The sequence below is a fragment of the Neolamprologus brichardi genome, chromosome 20, assembly GCF_056152115.1.
Source record: "Neolamprologus brichardi isolate AB-2024 chromosome 20, ASM5615211v1, whole genome shotgun sequence".
NCBI lineage: Eukaryota > Metazoa > Chordata > Actinopteri > Cichliformes > Cichlidae > Neolamprologus > Neolamprologus brichardi.
This window is the reverse complement of record NC_142123.1, coordinates 64,719-87,237: the sequence shown is the minus strand read 5'-3', so window position 1 is coordinate 87,237 and position 22,519 is coordinate 64,719. Positions and strand designations below refer to the sequence as shown.

General features: G+C 40.5%; 1 protein-coding gene across 1 annotated transcript; it reads right to left on the bottom strand.

Annotated features, from left to right (window-relative positions):
• Nucleotides 1-637: 637 nt before the first annotated feature.
• LOC102778577 (solute carrier family 26 member 6-like) lies at nucleotides 638-22,269 on the bottom strand. Its single transcript, XM_006785715.3, has 19 exons — nucleotides 22,130-22,269; nucleotides 21,280-21,419; nucleotides 20,909-21,019; nucleotides 9,126-9,298; nucleotides 8,847-9,011; nucleotides 7,900-8,052; nucleotides 7,605-7,687; nucleotides 7,073-7,220; nucleotides 4,122-4,235; nucleotides 3,645-3,722; nucleotides 3,431-3,526; nucleotides 3,219-3,325; nucleotides 3,035-3,104; nucleotides 1,949-2,041; nucleotides 1,678-1,788; nucleotides 1,276-1,584; nucleotides 1,137-1,191; nucleotides 789-919; nucleotides 638-664 (listed from the first exon to the last, which is right to left on the bottom strand). The coding sequence occupies exons 1-19, from the start codon at nucleotides 22,267-22,269 to the stop codon at nucleotides 638-640; spliced, it is 2,304 nt and encodes a 767-aa protein (XP_006785778.3).
• Nucleotides 22,270-22,519: the final 250 nt, after the last annotated feature.

The following is a 22,519-nucleotide window of genomic DNA, read 5'->3' as shown; positions in this document are numbered from 1 at the left end:
TGTCAGCGCAACCACACATGTAAGTAATGACTATAAATAGACACACATTTTGTTACTCTAAAATGTAACAGCTATTACACAATGCATGCCATTCAGCTCATTACTACGGGCTTTGGGAAGGGGTACTGTAAGAATTAAGGCTTGGGGGGGCGGGGAGGGGGCACAGCTAAACAGTAACACTGTTTAGATTTTATTGATTATGCTTTGGAGACTTTTGGCTTTTGTTGTCTTTAAAAAATATCAACTGCTAGATGCACGCCTCTCACATATGAGTGTCCCTCTGGGGTCAACCTTTCTAACACTCTGCTCTCTCACACTGGCTATAAATACAGACTCCTATTAGTCCACTGTTACATTCTCCCACTAAAGCCCCGCCCCTTCCCTGTCCCTTGCATGCACCACAGTGTGAGAGAGCTGCAGTGACGTCTTGCTGTATATCTCATTAGAGGATATCATAAAAAGCCTGTTGCCACAGCAACCGCTCCCTATGTTTCCATAGCAACCGGGCGCCATGTCAAGGTGGTTCATTCTCCCTTTACTGAAAGGGGAGGAGACGATGGTGAGTGATGAAACAGAAAGCAGCCTGAAAAGAGGAGGAGGAAGAGGGCTAAATTTGAGTGAATCTGACCCCTGCTGGTCACATCTGGGTGTTGCAGGACACATCCTGAAAGAAATTGTAAGATCCAGAGCTTAATGTGTGAAAATATCTCAAAGAATGTATTTCTTCAATGGCAAGTGATAAATAAACAGAGAAGTCAAAAGTGTGATAAGCATTGATGGTGACCCACAAGCACAAAATCCGCCTTCCCCCGTTTCTTGAGAATATAAAGCACTGCATCGTGGACGGTGATAAACAGCCGGCTCTTTGGGATGGACGCTGAGAAGAAATCCGCTGCTTCCAGCTGTTCCACGACACAAGCTGTTACCACACATACATGGAGAGAAATATGCATGACAATGGGAGAGCATATTGTAGTCATCTAAATAAATATTCATGTGTCATTGTCATCTGACAGGGCGTAGCAGGGCTCCACCGAGGCTATGACCTTGTCGCATTCATTATGTAAAGCTTCAGTGCCTTAATTCAGCATTAAGGAGAACCCTCTGTCTCTGTTTTTGTCCGATGTGTCTTTTACCTTGGCAGCCTGCTAAGTAGATGTCCAAATCAACTTCTCCAAAGTCCCTGAAAATCTGGGAGAAAAGGACAAATCTCATGTTAGTTCTCTCTTTGTCATCGTTAGAAAAATGCTAACATTTCAGCAGGCACACACATACATTTTTCAGTGTCTTCACAGTAACTGTGTCCACAAAGCTGGTTGTGGAAATGTCCAAGATGATGCTGTGCGTGCCCGATTCGCAGGCCTGTTTTTTCTCTTCATCGCCGTGCCGAGAAAACTCTGTGATGTGGTCAGAACCTGTGTCTGAGTCTGAATCTGACATGGTTATGTCAGGTTCGTAAGCCAAGTTCACTTGGCCTTTATGAAGGCCATCTGTAGCTGTTTCTGTCATGCTAAAGGCCACACTATTCCCGTTTCTCTCTCCTTTTGTTCTTTCAGAGACATTTTCCATGTTCATCTGGGACTCCTTTAAAGAGAATGTGCAACTTAGTGACTAAAGATTCTGACTTACTGATATATTTTGGAAGAATTAGCAAAACCTTAATTTCAGATCTTATACTTGTTTTTTTGCCTCCTTCTTGGCTTTCTTTTTCTCTTTCTCTTCTTTACGCTTCTGCTTTGCATCTCGTTTCTTGTTTGCTGATAGCAGCTTCCCAATCTCGATTCCAGTCTGCAACAAGAGCCAAGCATCACATTAAAACAGAAAGAGGAGAGAAAGTGAGAAGAGTGAGAGAGATAGTGAAAGCAATTGAGGGTGCTGTAGAAAGCAGAGGCAGATTTCACACATACGCACACACAGAGCACAGATTATTGAACACGCAACCACATACCTTCTCCTGCAGGACCTCCAAGAACATCTCGGCATTTGTGTAGTAGATAGTTGCAGATGAACGGAAGATTTTAATTCCAGGAATCTCTTTTGCCTGCATGAAATCACACATTAGAAGGTTTAAGAAACTCACACCCTGCTCTTATCCCATTTGCAGTTTCTGCTTTCCTCAGATGTTGTTTGACTAAAGGGAGCTCCTCTACCACTTAATGATTGTAAGTAGATGTAGCCTTACTCACAGCGCCCCACCACCAGGGTAAATCCAAACAAATTAGCATCTAGAGAAGGTAGTTGCACGCTTGCCACCTTACTGCAATCGGTGTAAATGGAAAGGGAACAATCTAATTTAGTTAAAACTGAAAGTCTGCAATTCTGTGAAGCTGTGATTACAGCTCCAGGAGGAAGACATTTAGGAAAAAATCTGAATTTTTAAACAAACATGCCAAGGTTTACTCTAGTTTTTTTTGTCTAGGAAACCCTTTAATACAGAAGTGCTTAACAAACATGTTTGACCACCTGTCATAAAAACAAGAAAATGAAAATATTTTAAAATTTGGCAAAAGCTTGTTTGACACTAAAAGTTAACCAAGCACAACATTCAAAACTAACATGTCAAAGGACGCAACTAAGTAGCTGCAACTTGGCATATTAATAAAAAAATAATGCGCTGGACTATTTTTGCTGCTTTTTTGGTTAAACAGTCAATTTGAAAAATCATGGAAAACAACAATAATTATATTTAAGCATTAAAAATATGTTTTTGATTGAACAGCTTGGATTACAGCAACGTAACGAAAGATTCTAGCCCCACTATTACTTTAAGGCATAAACACTGAGTGGTGGTCCAACAAACTTGTTGAGCACTCTGTTTCACACGTTCAAGCGTCAGTCTACTGGTGTCTTTCATTTCAACTAGTAGCCTTTCAGTCGCTTCCTTAAAGTTGATATTAGTTTAACTAGTGGAGAAGTGGAGAACTCAGATTTTTTAAAATCTACCACTAAACGCATGGTTAATTTCCTCAAGTAATATATTTATTGTTGTTATTAGAATTTGGCCAGCTTAAACTTTATTTTATATTTAATTTACCTCCTTGTAGGTGTCTGTGTCCAGATAAAGTTCAGTGCCTGGTAAGTTGCCCAAGATTGAGTAACGTGGTCTGAAAGGCATTAAAAATGTCAAAATTACACCAACAATTTCCCTGCATCTCATCTAAGTACCTCATCGTGATTGCATAGACATTACTAATTAATAATTAGAGTTGTGTAGTTACAGTTGTGTTCTGAAGATGAAAGTAAGCATGGAAAACGCAACAGAGACAGCCAGGCCCAGGTCCAAGTTGAGCACGATGGTGCTTATGAATGTTACAAGCCACACCAACTAGAGGGCGGTATGAACACGAAATGTTAACAAGGTCCACGGTGCCACAAAGGTCACACAGTATTCAGCTGAGCAGAGTGCCTGCTAAAGAGGACTAAGTCTTACCAAGTCAACCTTGTTGGTCTTCCACAGCAAAAAGACATCCATAAACTGCTTAAACATTCCTTTCAAGTTCACAAACACCATTGTGGATAAGACGGCCTGAGGAGCAAACACAGACATGAATGAAATCACGCATACCCATAACCTCACCGGCTCTGAAACTGCCAGGAGGGATGGCAATCATTAGCAAGAAATGGCTCAGGAAGGAGAGTGTTACCTTGGGGAGATCTTCAAAGAAAGGACCTATTTCCAAAACTGTGATCAGCACAATGATGGAGGAAATCACCCCCACAACCTTCCAAACACACACACACACACACACACACACAACAAATGGTCTCAAGATGACCATAAAAATCAGGTGTAATTTGTTGTAAATGTCTGTGCAAATGATTCAGCCAGTCCAGAAGTTTTCCTTCTTACCCTTCAATGTAAGATCATCATGAAGGCAGATGACCCTCAATCCATGACTCTCTAATGACTTACCTCCCACACGTCTGTGTGTGTTAACAGTTTAAATGGATGTGTTTAAAATCTTATGTTTGTCACATCAAATACTGATTTTTTTTCCTGTATATTTGAAGATTCATTTATAAAAAACTGTTCTTCCTCCTCCTTTTTTCTTATTTTAGTGCCTGAATCATTTGCACAGTTGCACTTTGTGCTGTTTGATCACAGAAGTAGTTGTTTTTACTTGTGTCTTGCCCCCTGTGCTCTCCTGGACAAGACTCCGTGACAACGAGGAAGTTACAGAGTAACAATGAAAAAATCCACCAATAGTGTTACTGAGACCCAACGCGACGAGCTCCTGGAAAGACAAAAGGCAGACAAGAGGCAACACTTTGGTTAATGGTATTGATGTGACTTCAGGTCAGTGACATCAGTGCACTCCTTATTATTAGGCGTGAGCGTGTTTGTTTTTAACATAGTTCACGGTGGAGAACAGCTGCTGACACAATGTGGATCCGAAGAGCCATATTTGGGCTACCTGGGGTTAAAAATGTCGATAAATGCACGGCGTTTCGGCGGGTACACCGGCTTCCGCCAGTGTAACGCTTATTTTGAGCGATGAAAAAATAATAGAATATAATTTTATTTTTATATTTCAATATCACAATAATCTTCCAATTTAGAACTACAAGTTAAAAAAGAACTAACATAAATAAAATACACTTCAGCTAAATACTTCTAATTTATTTTCCCGAACCACGCGGAGCCGCACTATAAGGACTAAAGAGCCGCATGCGGCTCCGGAGCCGCGGGTTGCCCCCTGGTCTAGCACGACACCTGGAGCTCAGGGGGCAAAACAATCGCATGAGTGCTGCTGTTTGACTGAGGAAGAAAAAAGTAGTTGTGGTAAGCCTTACATGACCACTTAAAGACAAAGCAACAAAGTGATATATACCAGTTTATAAATTGTGTTGATAGGCCACGTAAAACCAGAGTCATGATTAACAATATATACGCCTGTTTTTTCCTCAATAGTTTCGTCACGTTTACTGTCTAAGGACAGCGCAGCGAGACCTCTCTGCTTATGACCCCCCCCCCCCCCCCCCAAATAAATAAATAAATAAAAATAAAAATAAAAAAGGGGACGTTTTAGGAGAGAGAGAGAGAGAGAGAGAGAGAGAGAGAGAGAGAGCGAAAGAAAGACAGCAGTTTTGAGATGTGAGAGATTTGTGACGTTTAGCGTGTTTGGAGTGTGTAGTTAATGTGTTGTCTTGTGTAGTTAGTGTGCAGTGTTGTGGATAGTTTTGTGTTGTGTGTCAGAACAATGAGGCGACTGCTGTCTCCAGGTAGAAACAGCAGTGATACACCTGCTGCTGTCAGACCTGCAGGTATCAGGCTGTGATGTTCTCCTTTATAGTGGACAGACATTATGTTTTTGCAGTGGCACAAATAATTTGTGGCATCTTATTGAAGAACAGCTGATTGTTCTGTAAACAGTTTGAAATGGTTATTTTAAAAAAGGGTAAAAGGTAAATGGCTGCAAATAACTTGTGCATATGATTTTAAAATTGACAATTTGTACTTGCATTTAAAGTTATGAAATATGATTCATTAAACATGTTTGTGGTTGTTACAGTAAAAAAAATAACTTTTTCTACTCTGATTTTATGTTTTTTTTGTCTGATTTTAGATCAATTGTGTTAATACAGTATGTAAAAAACTGAAAACATAACTGTAAATTCAGACACGTGAGGTTGTGCTGAAAAGAATGAGACCAAACAAGGCACAGGAAATAGTTTTTAAAGGTGAAATGTGGCGGGAAAATCAAAAGTAGTTAAAAATGGCCAATTATACCCTGGACACCAGAGGGTTAAACATTTTTTTTTTTTTAAGTAACGCAATAGTAAGTAATTAATTACTTTTAGAATATTGTAACTCAGTTACTAACTCAGTTACTTTTTTGAAGAAGCAACTAGTAACTATAAATCGTTACTTTTTAAAGTAACTTGCCCAACACTGTTTTTAATACACCTCTATGTTTGTTTTGGCATTTAAAAAACAAAACATCCAGGTTCTTTTTTTTTGCATGCATCTAATTTAACCAAACATTAATCATTTCTCTAACGAACTGATTACAAAACCTGATTTACCAGCAAATTATAAACAGTGCAGTTCAGTTCCAGGACATGAGTTTGCATGGGGAATTTTTTTATCAGGTTACAAAGAACAAGCAAAAAATCTAAAGTGATGCTTCTGTACTGCTTGTAACTCATTTAATTTCTTCTTGTTTCACACAATGTATCTTTTTATTTTAACATTGAATCATGTAACTGACTAATTCAATTATAGTCTGTTATTATTATCTGGCTAATTCAGACACCTGTGACACTTTAAATAACTCTGGAGGGTACTGAAGAAATAAGAGAAAGCCATCTCCCAAAATTGCACTACTAGTTAGAACTAAGTGAATAAATAAAAATGCACTGCATGAATAGCGTAGTCTCTCTCTTTGAAGCTTTAGAAACAAACAATAAGAGTTAATGAAACAATGTAGATAAGTATTTTTGTTGCAGCTCACACTGTCTGAGGCTACAATCTAAACATGAGATGTAAGATTATAATGCTTTGGTTATTTATTCTAATGCAGGGATGTCAAAAATCGTTTGACATCTGGGGCCAAATCCAGCACAGTTTGATCCTAAATGGGCCAAACTAATAAAACTCCCCTTTCTGCCAGTGTAGCAGATACAGAAATTGCAGGAACTTTTCCTTTATTTAATTGTTTATTTGTTTCTTAATTACTTTGATGTAGTATGAATAGCCATGGGGACATTTTAAAATTTATGCCCTGCATTATATTTGGTAAAGCTGTCCAGTGGGTCAAATTGGAGTCTTTGACAGGCTGAATCTGGTCTCTGGGCCTTATGTTTGACACTACTTTTCTAAAGCATTAGCTGAAGTAAATTTATTTCAATGAACTAAGCACCTGAAGCAAAATGAACAGAAGCCTATGCAGCTGGGCCAAAGCTTGATCAGTGACAACCTGAGTGATCGTTTCCACTAATGTGGCAGGAATAGCAGACTACAGAGTAAAGTCTAATTTTAGGCCAAAGTTTTACTCCTCCTTGTTATGAGAGAGTCAGAGGACTGCTTGTACTGTTTGTGCAGGCCACTGTGCGTGTATGCTTTCCTCACCTGGTTGCTGTCCACCTTGTAGCCATATTTGAGGCCAAATGTTTTGCTCAGAGAAATGTTGATGGCAAAGCCCACAATGGCCACAGCAAAAGCATCTCCTATAACGCCTGAGAAGAAAGTGGTATCTGGAGCACGAGGGGCCTTGAGCCTGGAGCAGAAGAAAAACGTGAGCTGTTTAGCTATTTATCAGCGACACACACATGAATCTGTTTAATTTAGAAACACGTCAAATTAAATTTTATGAATCCCTCTTTAAAGGCCAGTAGCTGTTGTATACATATATGACATTAATCTCCTATTATGGCTGGTGTTTACCCTACGCTGTTTTATGGCTTCCGTGGGGAAACCTGGATTTTTCCATAATAGGAGCCTTCAGGAGACACGCTGTTACACACACACTTCTTTGCAGATTGTGTGACAGTCTTATCAACAAATTCTGGATTTCTGGCAGAAATGAAAAGGGAGGAAATTTTGTGCCCTGGGTTTACCTCACCAAGTCCAGCACTTTATTTCCACACAAAGATGAGCTTACCCACTGGGAATTTCTCCAACCACGTCAATGTTGTATTTACTAGGAAGTTCACAGAAATGTGTAATGATTGTTGCTGCTATGACCTGTTGATTAAAAAAAACAATGTCACTCCAGTATTATTAACTCTTTTTATATTTCTTTCTTGCAAACAGCCCCTTTTGTGTGCAACTATAGCGTTCCCTGGGTCTCGTGTGATCATTGGGGTCAAGACGCCCCCTGCTGGGTGCACAAATCAATACACCTGCTGTTTTACTGGCAGAGAAAGAATGAAAGAAAAACTAAAAGGAAGACTTACAACTACGAGCTCTATTGGAATAGGCAATGGCAGCTTCTGTCGGTAGCAGTCATTGATTTCTTTGACCACAATGAGAACAGCGAGGGCCACCAGGCTGACCACCAGCTCTGGCACCTGAGTCTGCGGCAGCAGGCTGCAAATGTCCAACACAGTCTGTGAAAAGAAGAAAAACAAACAAGTAAGGCAATACAAACAATGATAGTACAAGAGGACTGGAAATTCGGCTAGTACTTAAATACAGCAGAAATCTCCAGCAGTAAGGAATACATGCCATCAAAATGCAGCTTCCACTTAAACCCAGTCATCTTTGTGTTTTTGTGTCTGAAGCAAGTTAATTTAAAGCAAACTTGTGCCTATCTATGTTTTGTTTTGCACTTAGCATGTGTGTATTCTCTTAAACTGCTTGATCTGACTTCTTCAAAGTGTTTCCAAGTTCAATATTGTCTCATTACAGCAGATAAAATTACAACTTCATCTAATCTGATATGTGTGTAATAACATCTAGCATGTAAGCTCCTGTAATTCCCTGCATAGCTCCAGTGAGATTAGCTTCAGCTACTGGAACCGTACTGGTGACTGTAATTGGACTGGTATATTTCATGAAGCTCTTTTCTGGCATTACTGGCCAAGCAAAACTTTTACTCTGAAAGCCATGTTCTTATAGTATTTTATATCATGCACTTTGTTGCACTCGAGGACACACACACAAACTTTGTATTTATTTACAAAGGTAATAGGAATAACTCATCCATTTATGTAGGTGCACGCATCCAGTGTAGTCATTAAATAAAAGTTAATGATATAAATTTTTAACTTTGCAAAATTAATTTTTTAAATGTTTAATCATAAAGGTCAAAGTAGCACAAAAAGTAAATAAATAGTGACAGCAATTTAAAATGTTAGTGTACTTAAGTGTGAATTGGATAGATAATGATTAACACACTCACATAAATGAGGGAGAGGGGGCCAATGAAGCGAGACGGTGTGATTCCAAACAGGTACTTGAGCTGGGAGACACACACGTGGCATGCCGATCCTGTGGTGTAGCCACGAATGAGGGGCTCAGAGAGGTAGGTGACCACGAAACCAAACCTCACCACACCCAACAGAATCTTAGGATGTAAAATGACAAAGTCAGTGAAGGAAAGGAGGTGAAATATGCCCTGAAAGGTTTGCTCATCACTTCACTAAAAGCTGTACATCTGACACACAAAATAGACACACACCTGAAAGATTCCTGTCAAGACCGTGAGGGAACATGCCACCTGTACTCTGTAAGCATCGCGTTTATCAATGTCCACAGTTTCCGTCCCATTAGTGCCATTCACAATAAAGTTACTGTCAGGTGCCAGCCTTTCTGTCACACTCCCGACCATGATGCTGATCACAGCAAATGTACCTGAGCATACAAAATACAGCCATGTGGACACACAGATATTCATAGAGACATGGAAGAATCAGATTAGCAATGCTCCAAAAGGTTGATTCTGTTCATCTGGACGTAGCGTTTTCAGTGGGAGAAACGTTTCGACACTCATCTGAGGGACTTCTTCAGTCTCAGCTGACTGCAGATTTCAATCTTATAAACAGTAAATTTGCATAATGACTGAAACCAGCCCACTGAAGGAACAATGGGCTGGGAGGTCAGTTTATAATCATAATTATGCAAATTCTCATGACCATTGATCAACAACCACTGACCAAAACCCATTGATCAAAGACCACTGATCAATGTCCATGAGTCCCATTCACAGAGAGTTGGGGAATGGCTGCAATCACAGCATTGTTAGATGGTGAAAGATGTACCCTTAGGCCCCCTCCTCCATTCAGAGTTGTACTTTCCCTTTTCACGTAAATGGCCTCCTTGACTCCGCGCTCAAACCAGAGTTCCTCCGTGTCCAGGATGTTACATCCTCATCATTGAAAGAGTGTCCACTGGCCGTAGGTATAAATAGACTGCAGAGTCCTGGCCTGACGAGGTGGCTCTTCTGTGTTGTGCCATCCTCTCACCCAGAGGTTGTTTGGTTTCCCCGATGAATAAATCCTGGCAGTCCACCTGCACTTAACAGCGTACACTATGTTACTCTGTTTGTGTCGGGGGACCCGATCCTTGGGGTGGACCAATTTTTGGTGCAGCGTGTTTTGGGGTGTAAAAGCCACAGAGACCCGGTGTTTAGAAAAAATGCGTCTTAGCTGTTCCGATACGGAACGACATACGGGATCACTACAGGTTTTCGCTTAGGCAGCGGTTGTCCTTGTCCTTGTCTCCTGGATCGGCTGGAGCTTTCTTTAGGAGCCTTTCCAGCTTTGACAAAAGTCCAGCTGGGATAACCACATTTACTCAGGGCCTTCTTGATGTTCTTCTGCCTCCCTGGCCGCTGTATCAGTGGGGATGGTGTTCGCTGTGTTGTAGCTTTCTTTCCTCAGTTTCTATTAATAAGACTTAAATTTACATGGAATTATTCAAAGTTATATACATTATTCATAAGGTGACAAAGAATTCAGAAACAACGCGGAGAATGTCTTGATGCATGCTCAATCATCCAGGTAATTAAATCCCTAAAGTTTGATTCTGTTCATCTGGACGTAGCGTTTTCAATGGGATAAAAGTTTCATCACTCATCCAAGTGACTTCTGCGGTCTCAGCTGACTGCAGGTTTCCCCAATCTTATAATAATAATAATAATGGATTGCATTTATATAGCGCTTTTCGAGACCCTCAAAGTGCTTTACAATTCCACTATTCATTCACACACTGGTGGAGGCAGCTACAGGTGTAGCCACAGCTGCCCTGGGGCAGACTGACAGAAGCAAGGCTGCCATATCGCTCCATCGGCCCCTCTGGCCATCACCAGTAGGTGGTAGGTGAAGTGTCTCGCCCAAGGACACAACAACCGAGACTGTGGGAGCCGGGGCTCAAACCGGCAACCTTCCAATTACAAGACGAACTGCCAACTCTTGAGCCATGATCGCCCTATAAACAGTACATTGCATTTTCAGTCATTATCAGAATCAGAAAGGGTTTTATTGCCAAATGTTGAGCAGGTTTACAACATTAGGAAATTGCTTCGGTACTTAGTGCAAACATACTGTCATATAACGCTTAAATAGACATAAAAATAAGAATTAAAAGAATTATGCAATGTACTGTTTAAAAGAAAAAACTTTTTTTTTGCCTTGACAACATACATTCATCTTCATTTCAAATAAGTAGTCATTTTTCACACAGAGAGCAATACCATTCTCCAGCTTCTGCTGTCCAAAACTACTCTGTATTCATCTGGAGGCACTGTGTGTGAAACCCCTTTAAATAGCTCTCATGCAGGAACAAAGCAATTGTATAAAATGAAGTGAGGGAATGGAGCTATAAATAGATTAATATAGAGATATGAAAATAAACTTATATATAGAAATAGGAACACAAGTTTTAACATTAATGTTTCTGGGATATAATAAACAATATAAGCATACAGGTGTCTAAGCAAACATTGTGGCATACAAAGTGAGAGAGTCATGTTTATTCCTGTTCAATATGTGTCTGACACAAGTGGATGAATTAAAAAGTCTGACAGCAGCAACAACAACAGGCAATGCCTTCCTGATGACTTTCTATCTGGTTACATCTTTTTCTTTGATGCCTGTATCCCAGCTTGAAGAGTCCTGGACCCTTTTTCTAGTCAGTGGGTGTGTGGGCAAACAACTCTGGCTTGTCACCCAGTTGGATTTCCTGGCATTTGTAAGGTGGCACTATCTACAAATCAGGACACATTAACTATGATATTAAAAAATGACATGATGACATAGTCCTTGGTCAGTTTACCAAGCATTTCTCAGTTTTGTTCTTTATAGTTCTGTTCATCATATCATTGTTTGAGTCCTGGATTATTTGATGATATGTATTACTTCCACTGCCTTCTTATTCCCAGTGTATCCCTGCTGTGTTACGCAGCCGTCTCCAATTCCCCTAATCGCCATCCTATTTATACATTTTGCCAATCTCCCGGTCTGAAGTACATTATTCTATTCTATTCTATTCTATTCTATTCTATTCTATTCTCTTCTATTCTCTTCTAGTTAGACAGCGCCAAATCACAACAACAGTCACCTCAAGGCGCTTTATATTGTAAGTTCGATTTTACAATTATACATACAGAGAAAAACCCAGCAAACATATTATTCCATATAAGTAAGCACTTTATCGACAGTGTTAAGGAAAACCCCCCTCTTTAACAGGAAGAAACTTCCGGCAGAACCAGGCTCAGGGAGGGGCGGGGCCATCTGCTGTGATTGGTTGGGGTGAGAGAAGGAAGACAGGATAAAGACATACTATGGAAGAGAGCCAGAGGTTAATAACAAGTATGATTCAGTGCAGAGAGGTCTGTTAACACATAGTGAGTGAGAAAGGTGACTGGAAAGGAAAAACTCAATGCATCATGGGAATCCCCCGGCAGCCTACGTCTATTGCAGCATAACTAAGGGAGGATTCAGGGTCACCTGGTCCAGCCCTAACTATATGCTTTAGCAAAAAGGAAAGTTTGAAGCCTAATCTTGAAAGTAGAGATAGTGTCTGTCTCCTGAATCCAAACTGGAAGCTGGTTCCACAGAAGAGGGGCCTGAAAACTGAAGGCTCTGCCTCCCATTCTACTTTTAAATACTCTAGGAACAACAAGTAGGCCTGCAGAGCGAGAGCGAAGTGCTCTAATAGGGTGATATGGTACTACAAGGTCATAAAGATAAGATGGGGCCTGATTATTTAAGACCTTGTATTTTGAATTCAATTCTGGATTTAACAGGAAGCCAATGAAGGGAAGCCAAAACAGGAGAAATCTGCTCTCTCTTTCTAGTCCCTGTCAGGACTCTTGCTGCAGCATTTTGGATTAACTGAAGGCTTTTCAGCGAGTTTTAGGACTTCCTGATAATAATGAATTACAGTCGTCCAGCCTGGAAGTAATAAATGCATGAACTAGTTTTTCAGCGTCACTCTGAGACAGGATATTTCTAACTTTAGAGATGTTGCACAAATTGAAAAAAAGCAGTCCTTCATATTTGTTTAATATGTGCGTTGAAGGACATGTCCTGGTCAAAAATGACTCCAAGGTTCCTCACAGTGTTACTGGAGGCCAAGGTAATGCCATCCAGAGTAAGAATCTGGTTAGATACCATATTTCTAAGCTTTTCAGCGCCGAGTACAATAACCTCAGTTTGATCTGAATTAAGAAGCAGAAAGTTAGCGGCCATCCAGGTCTTTATGTCTTTAAGACATTCCTGCAGTTTAACTCATTGGTGTGTGTTATCTGGCTTCATGGACAGATAGAGCTGGGTGTCATCTGCATAGCAGTGTAAATGTATGCTATGTCTTCTAATGATGCTGCCTAGGGGAAGCATGTATAATGTAAACAGAATTGGTCCTAGCACTGAACCCTGTGGAACTCCATAATTAACCTCAGTGTGTGAAGAGGACTCTCCATTTACATGCACAAATTGGAGTCTATTAGATAGATATGATACAAACCACTGCAGCACAGTACCTGTAATACCTACAGCATGTATTGCAGCCATCTTTTATGGTGTGATCTGCTGGGCTGGCAACATCTCTGCTGGGGACAGGAAGAGACTGAACAGGCTGATCCGCAGGGCCAGCTCTGTTCTAGGATGCCCTCTGGACCCAGTGGAGGTGGTGAGTGACAGGAGAATGGTGGCTAAGCTTTCATCCCTCCCACCCCATGCAGGAAACTCTAACAGCACTGAACAGCTCCTTCAGTGGCAGGCTGCGGCACCCACGGTGTGGGTCGGAGAGATTTCGCAGGTCTTTCCTCCCTACTGCTGTCAGACTCCACAACAAAGACTTCAACTTATCAAACACACACAAACGAGCTATCTGCTTTAGGCTACGTGTTTGAGAATTATACCACGGGGTCAAGTACTTCTGATTTGAGGCCTTTTTTTTCACAGGAGCTACAGTATCCAGTGTCATATGTGGTGAAGAGGCAAAATCAATTCACCTATATATTGTGCATTGTGCCTTAATTAAGTGTTCCCTGGTGTTTCCCAGTTGCAGTGTGTGTTACTACCAGTAAGTTTGGTAGTTCATGAAATAGAAGAGCTTCTGTTCCTGTAATATAGAATGTTGTTTTAAAAGGTGTCCAAAAACAGAAAATAAAGTATTTCAAAAGACAAGGAGTATATCACAATGAATATATAATTTGAATTTATACAATTTAATTAATTCCGGTGTTAGCAGTTAAATGTTATGTATTTAGCATCAAATAACAACAGCAGTTGCCTAAAGACACTTTATGTTTCTGGGTAAAAACACAACAATAATACAAAGAAAACCCCAACAATTTAATTACCCCATATGAGCTAACATTTAGTGAGAGTGGGAAGGAAAAACTCCATTTGAAGAGGTAGAAACATCTGGCAGAAACAGGCTCAAGGAGAGACAGCCATCTACTGTGACTGGCTGAGGTTGATGAAAAGGAGACAGGGCAACATATACACTGTGCAAGAGATACATACTAACTAATAATTAAATGCAGAGAGGTGTATAAACACAGAACGAGCAAAGAAGGAAAAAATTCATGCATCATGGGAAGCCCGCAAGAGCCTAGGCTTATTGCAGCACAAATAAGGGAAGATTCAGGGTCGCCTGATCCACTCTAACTGTATTATTTGTCAAAACTGAGGGTTTTAATATTAATCTCAAAAGCAGAGACGGGTGTTTGTCTTCTGAATTAATATAGAATAGAATAGAATTCAACTTTATTGTCATTGCACGTGTCACAGGTACAAGGCAACGAAATGCAGTTTGCATCCATCCAGAAGTGCTTTAGCCATGATATAGGTATATTAGAATATATATTAGCAATAATATAGGTATGTAAGTATATTACACAAATGGGTCTATTATGGTATGTTACAATGTACATGGTATGAAGGTATGTTATGAATATGCTATAACTATAAGTATGTACAGGCTGTAGTGAGTACAAGCTATGTACAGGCTATGAACAGGATATAAATATGAAAAACTATACAGAATATGAAATAAAAAACTATACAGAAATATGAGATATAAAGCTATACAGAAATGTGAACTATGCAGATTATAAACAGTTGTAGAATTAAAAATTATCGTGTTGTACAGAATGATGTGAGCTGCATCCACAGAAGAGAGGCCTGAGAGATGAAGACTGATTCCCGTTCAACCTTAAAATTCTATAGGAACCACAAGTACACCTAATATTCCAAAATTAAAATCTGGATTTCAAAGCGAGTCAGTGAAGACAAGCAAATATGGCTGAAATATGCTGTCTCTTTATAGTCCCTGTCATGACTATCTCAGCAGCACTTTTGATCCATCAATATTAAACAATTATTGATGCAGCGGATTGAGATGAAACCTGGCCCAGAGGTACAGTAGGTGTCCCAGAGGAGGGATAGGTTGAAAGTTGGACCTCAACTACTGAGGATGATATTTAATGAATATTTGAAAATTTACATAATTGTAGTGTATTGACTGTATGGCACTGAATACATGTTTACTGTGATTTCTGAGGAATTTTACAGTAAATCTGTATGAAACTTGGCACACAGGTACAGTAGGTGTCCCAGAGGAGGGATGTGTTGAAAGTTGGACATCAACTATTGAGGATGATGTTTAATGAATTTTTGAAATTGACATAATTATATTGTATTGACTGTATTGCATTGAATACAAGTTTCCTTCAATTTCTGAGGAATTTTACAGTAAATCTGTATGAAACTTGGAACACAGGTACAGTAGGTGTCCCATTCGAAGGTTCCTTGGGATATCAGCCTCTCCTATTTCCTGCTGTGGAAGGTGAGCACTCTGTACCCTCCGTCCAGGCTCATCTACGCAGGTGTCGATGGGTTTGGCGGGCCACTACGCACAAAGGAGAACAACAAACGCATTGCATTGGACCTCAGCACCCGAATACTCTGCCAGTCAGAAGGTATGGCTCTCTCCCCGCTTTGTTCCCGTCAGGACCGAATCCAAAAAACTTACACCCAATTTCATCGGTCCTTTTGAGATCTCTGCCCTAGTCAACCCTGTCTCTGTGAAGTTGAAGCTCCCTCACAATATGAAAATCCATGATGTCTTCCATGCTGTCGGTGGCGCTGTCACTTGGTGTTCGCTCGCTCTGTGGTATAGTATCGCTTACTGTTCCTGCTCAAACACAGTGGTGTTTCTGAGTAGCTTATTTGCTTAGCAGTTTAATTAACAACTTTTAAATACATTCTTTTTTTTTCACAGTATAATCTTCACGTGCTTCATCCGAAGCACACTTTCTGTGTACTCACTACCTAATTTATAGCCAAAGTATTCACTCACTGTCTCTGTACTGTTTCGCTAGCTTAGCTCGTAGCCGACCCATTAGCACCATGGCTACTTCACCTGTCCCTTCTGCACTTTCTTGCTCATTGTGTCAGATGTTTAGTTACTCCTCGGCCTCCTTTAGCAGTAATGATATCTGTAACAAATGTAGCATATTTGCAGCTCTGGAGGCCAGGATTACTGAATTGGAGACTCGGCTTCGCACCCTGCACTCACCCTTAGCTAGCCAGGCCCCTGTAGCTGGTGCAGCCGAAGATAGCGTAGGCCCCGCTAGCTGTTCCCCGGCAAATCCCAAGCAGCTGCGGAAAGAGGGCGGCTGGGTAACGGTGAGGAGGAAGCATAGTCCTAAACAGAAGCCCCAGGTACACCACCAACCCGTTCATGTGTCTAACCGTTTTCCCCCACTCGGTGACACACCCGCTGGGGGTCAAACTCTGGTAATTGGTGATTCTGTTCTCAGACATGTGAAGCTAGAGACACCGGCAACCATAGTCAATTGTCTTCCAGGGGCCAGAACAGGCGACATTGAAGGAAATTTAAAACTGCTGGCTAAGGGTAAACGTAAATTCAATAAAATCATAATTCACGTCGGCAGTAATGACACCCGGTTACGCCAATCGGAGGTCACTAAAATCAATATTGAATCGGTGTGCAACTTTGCCAAAACAATGTCGGACTCTGTAGTTTTCTCTGGTCCCCTCCCCAATCAGACCAGGAGTGACATGTTTAGCTGCATGTTCTCCTTAAACTGCTGGCTGTCTGAGTGGTGTCCCAGAAACGATGTGGGCTTCATAGATAATTGGCAAACCTTCTGGAGGAAACCTGGTCTTGTTAGGAGAGATGGCATCCATCCCACTTTGGATGGAGCAGCTCTCATTTCTAGAAATATCAACAAATTTATTAAACCCCTCAAAACATGACTATCCAGAGTTGGGACCAGGAAGCAGAGTTGCAGTCTTACACGCCTCTCTGCAGCTTCTCTCCTCCTGCTACCCCCCCAAAAACCCATCTCCATAGAGACTGTGTCTGCTTCCAAAAAGACAAAACACAAACTAAAAACCAGCAACAAACAACTTAAACATTTACAAAGAAAGAACAATACAGTATCCACATCTGAACCAAAGAGTAAAACAGTGAAATGTGGATTATTAAATATTAGGTCTCTCTCCTCCAAGTCTCTGTTAGTACATGACTTAATAATTGATCAACAAATTGATTTACTCTGCCTTACAGAAACCTGGTTGCAGCAGGATGATTATGTTAGTTTAAATGAATCAACACCCCCAAGTCATTCTAACTACCAGAAATCTCGAAGCACAGGTCGAGGGGGCGGTGTGGCAGCAATTTTTCACACCAGTCTATTAATTAATGAAAGACCAAGACAGACTTTTAATTCATTTGAAAGCCTGATGCTTAACATTGTCCACCCCAGCTGTGAAACTCAGAAACCAGTCTTACTTGTTATCATCTATCGTCCACCTGGGCCTTACACAGAGTTTCTGTCTGATTTCTCAGACTTTATATCTAATTTAGTTCTGAGCTCAGATAAAATAATTATTGTGGGTGATTTTAACATCCATGTTGATGCTAAAAATGACAGCCTCAACATGGCATTTAATCTGTTGTTAGACTCAATTGGTTTCTCTCAAAATGTAAAAGAACACACCCACCACTTTAATCACACTCTAGATCTTGTTTTAACATATGGCATAGAAACTGAACATTTAACAGTGTTTCCTGAAAACCCTCTCCTGTCTGATCATTTCTTGATAACATTTACATTTACAATAATTGATTACGCAGCAGTGGAGAGTGGACTTTATCAAAGTAGATGTCTTTCTGAAAGCGCTGTAACTAAGTTTAAGAATATAATCCAGCCACTGTTATCATCGTCAATGCCCTGTACCAACACAGAGCAGAGCAGCTATCTGAACGCTACCCCAACAGAGGTCGATTATCTTGTTAATAATTTCACCTCCTCACTACGTACGACTCTGGATACTGTAGCTCCAGTGAAAACTAAGGTCTCTAATCAGAAGTACCTGACCCCGTGGTATAATTCTCAAACACGTACCCTAAAGCAGATGACTCGTAATCTGGAGAGGAAATGGCGTGTCACAAATTTAGAGGATCATCATTTAGCCTGGAGAAATAGTTTGTTGCTTTATAAGAAAGCCCTCCGCAAAGCCAGAACAGCTTACTACTCATCACTGATTGAAGAAAATAAGAACAACCCCAGGTTTCTCTTCAGCACTGTAGCCAGGCTGACAAAAAGTCAGAGCTCTTTTGAGCCAACCATCCCTTTAACGTTAACTAGTGATGACTTCATGAACTTCTTCACAAATAAAATTTTTATCATTAGAGAAAAAATTACCAATAATCATCCCACAGATGTAATATTATCTACAGCTACTCTTAGTTCCATTGATGTTAAGTTAGACTCTTTTTCTCCAATCGATCTTTCTGAGTTAACTTCAATAATTACTTCCTCCAAACCATCAACGTGTCTTTTAGACCCCATTCCTACAAAACTGCTCAAAGAAGTCCTGCCATTGATTAATTCTTCGATCTTATATATGATCAACCTATCTCTAATAATCGGCTATGTACCACAGGCCTTCAAGGTGGCTGCAGTTAAACCTTTACTCAAAAAGCCATCTCTAGACCCAGCAGTCTTAGCTAATTATAGGCCAATCTCCAACCTTCCTTTCATATCAAAAATCCTTGAAAGAGTAGTTGTCAAACAGCTAACAGATCATCTGCAGAGGAATGGTTTATTTGAAGAGTTTCAGTCAGGTTTCAGAGTTCATCACAGCACAGAAACAGCTTTAGTGAAGGTTACAAATGATCTTCTTATGGCCTCTGACAGTGGACTCATCTCTGTGCTTGTCCTTCTTGACCTTAGTGCAGCATTCGATACTGTTGACCATAATATCCTGTTAGAGCGATTAGAACATGTTGTAGGTATTACAGGTATTGCACTGCAGTGGTTTGTATCATATCTATCTAATAGACTCCAATTTGTGCATGTAAATGGAGAGTCCTCTTCACACACTGAGGTTAATTATGGAGTTCCACAGGGTTCAGTGCTAGGACCAATTCTGTTTACATTATACATGCTTCCCCTAGGCAGCATCATTAGAAGACATAGCATACATTTTCACTGCTATGCAGATGACACCCAGCTCTATCTGTCCATGAAGCCAGATAACACACACCAATGAGTTAAACTGCAGGAATGTCTTAAAGACATAAAGACTTGGATGGCCACTAACTTTCTGCTTCTTAACTCAGATAAAACTGAGGTCATTGTACTCGGCGCTGAAAAGCTTAGAAATATGGTATCTAACCAGATTCTTACTCTGGATGGCATTACCTTGGCCTCCAGTAACACTGTGAGGAACCTTGGAGTCATTTTTGACCAGGATATGTCCTTCAACGCACATATTAAACAAATATGTAAGACTGCGTTCTTCCATTTGCGCAACATCTCTAAAATTAGAAATATCCTGTCTCAGAGTGACGCTGAAAAACTAGTTCATGCATTTATTACTTCCAGGCTGGACTACTGCAATTCATTATTATCAGGATGTCCAAAAAACTCACTGAAAAGCCTTCAGTTAATCCAAAATGCTGCAGCAAGAGTCCTGACAGGGACTAGAAAGAGAGAGCATATTTCTCCTGTTTTGGCTTCCCTTCATTGGCTTCCTGTTAAATCCAGAATTGAATTCAAAATCCTGCTCCTCACATACAAGGTCTTAAATAATCAGGCCCCATCTTATCTTAATGACCTTGTAGTACCATATCACCCTATTAGAGCACTTCGCTCCCACTCTGCAGGCCTACTTGTTGTTCCTAGAGTATTTAAAAGTAGAATGGGAGGCAGAGCCTTCAGTTTTCAGGCCCCTCTTCTGTGGAACCAGCTTCCAGTTTGGATTCGGGAGACAGACACTATCTCTACTTTTAAGATTAGGCTTAAAACTTTCCTTTTTGCTAAAGCATATAGTTAGGGCTGGACCAGGTGACCCTGAATCCTCCCTTAGTTATGCTGCAATAGATGTAGGCTGCCGGGGGATTCCCATGATGCATTGAGTTTTTCCTTTCCAGTCACCTTTCTCACTCACTATGTGTTAATAGACCTCTCTGTATTGAATCATATCTGTTATTAATCTCTGTCTCTCTTCCACAGCATGTCTTTTATCCTGTCTTCCTTCTCTCACCCCAACCGGTCGCAGCAGATGGCCGCCCCTCCCTGAGCCTGGTTCTGCCGGAGGTTTCTTCCTGTTAAAAGGGAGTTTTTCCTTCCCACTGTCGCCAAAGTGCTGCTCATAGGGGGTCATATGATTGTTGGGTTTTTCTCTGTATCTATGAAGCGCCTTGAGGCGACATTTGTTGTGATTTGGCGCTATATAAATAAAATTGAATTGAATTGAATTGAATTCCATGTTTCACAAATCAAACCGTGGTCTGCGCCTGAGTCTGCCTCACTACCCATGACAGTTTTTCCCACTGAAAATGCTACGTCCAGATGAACAGAATCAACTTTTGGAGATTTACTTACCTGGATGATTGAGAATGCATCAAGACAGATTAGCAATGATGTTAAAGCTTTTTTGAATTAGGAAAACAGACATTTTCCACATCACTTACCTATAGAAATGTGTCTCGATGTACCGAAGATGAAGTAGACCAGCACTGGGAAGAGGGAGGTGTAAAGGCCATACACTGGTCGCAGGGAAGCCAGAAGAGCATATGCCATGCCTTTTTAAAGAAGACAGAACGCATATGTGTCAGCTTAAAGTCCTTCAGACACATTTTGGTTGCTTAAAAGATTGATAGAAACATCCTTTTTCTGTTTACTGATTAGAGTGGTATAGGAGAATTGATATCAGCCTGTGCCCTAATTATTGTCTTCAGATTTGGATAAAGTTAAGGTAGCTGCTTCTATTACAAACATTTGTACTGAATTTGTGTGGCTAAAGAGTGAGCTCCCTCAAGTGCACAAATTCCCACATACAAACCCTGCGGCAGATGCATGATGCCGACACTGCAGCCAGAAATCAGGTCTCCTAAGGCATTTTCTCTGATGGAGTAACGAGGCAACCAGCTGAGAACAGGGACCCAGGTTAGAAGTATGTGTTTCAGCCTGGGCACCGAACATCTGCAACAGTCATTCCAGAAAGACACAATTTAAGTGCTGACATCGACTTTGTAGTTTGTAGTTTTAAGCTTAAATAAATAAAGAATATCTATGTACCTTTTTATATCTATTAGTCTGCTGAAGAGGGATATATACAAAAAGACTGACAATGTAACTTGTGAACTGTACCAACTGTTACATCTTTTATCAGCTGGGGCTGTAAAAGATTAAGTCATCACTGTGGCTTAGGGTAGAAATGTGATAAGCTTCCATGGAGTAATAACTAAGTATTTAACAAAAATAAATAAATAAAATAATTAATTGCCTTTCTCCTGCATGAATATTTACCTTCTTTGTCCCAAAGAAATATGTAAGGTAACAAAGTAAGTCTCGACCTCCTCTGCCATGTTGACGTGTTAACAGTTATGAATTCATGTAATTGAACTGTCAATAATTGCTTTTGTGATTCATCAGTATCACTTTTATGGTCAGATATGATGTGTTGTATCACAAGTTGTTTTAAAGGTTGACCGGGAAAAATTTTCAAAAATGATGAACTTTGCTTTGAGATAACAAAACAGTTAACCAACCAGACAAGTCAAACCTCTATCTAAACATGCTAACTCATTCTTAGCTCTTTAGCTCACTTCATTAATATCTTTTAAATGTTGAGAAGTTCTAACCCTAACCCTTCTTTGTGATAACTTCCCATGTCTTTTTAAAAAAATTACCTCAGGGACTCTTTCACCTGATCACCCAGTGTCAGTTTAGTGGACCAGGTCCCTTTTTGAGCCACTTCATCCAGACATAACTCATCCAGAACCTCCCTCTTCACAAAATACTCAATGGATTGAAAGTCCTTCTCCTCCATGTCCTTGTCTACTTGAGCAAATGTCCAAGACCTCTGTAAAGTTGGGTTTGTTTTGAGGGTCCTCTTGAGTGGTTTGGACAGTTACAGGTGTCACCGCTGTGTGAAGAGAGCGAACCCCCCTCAGTGTTCTGTAATAATGTGTCTGTGGGAGTTCCTTTTCCATCCTGGTAAGAGAAGATCCACCTCCCCGCATGTCCCTGACTGCACACTTGCACACACCTGATGTAATGTGTGTCTGTGTGAACATGCA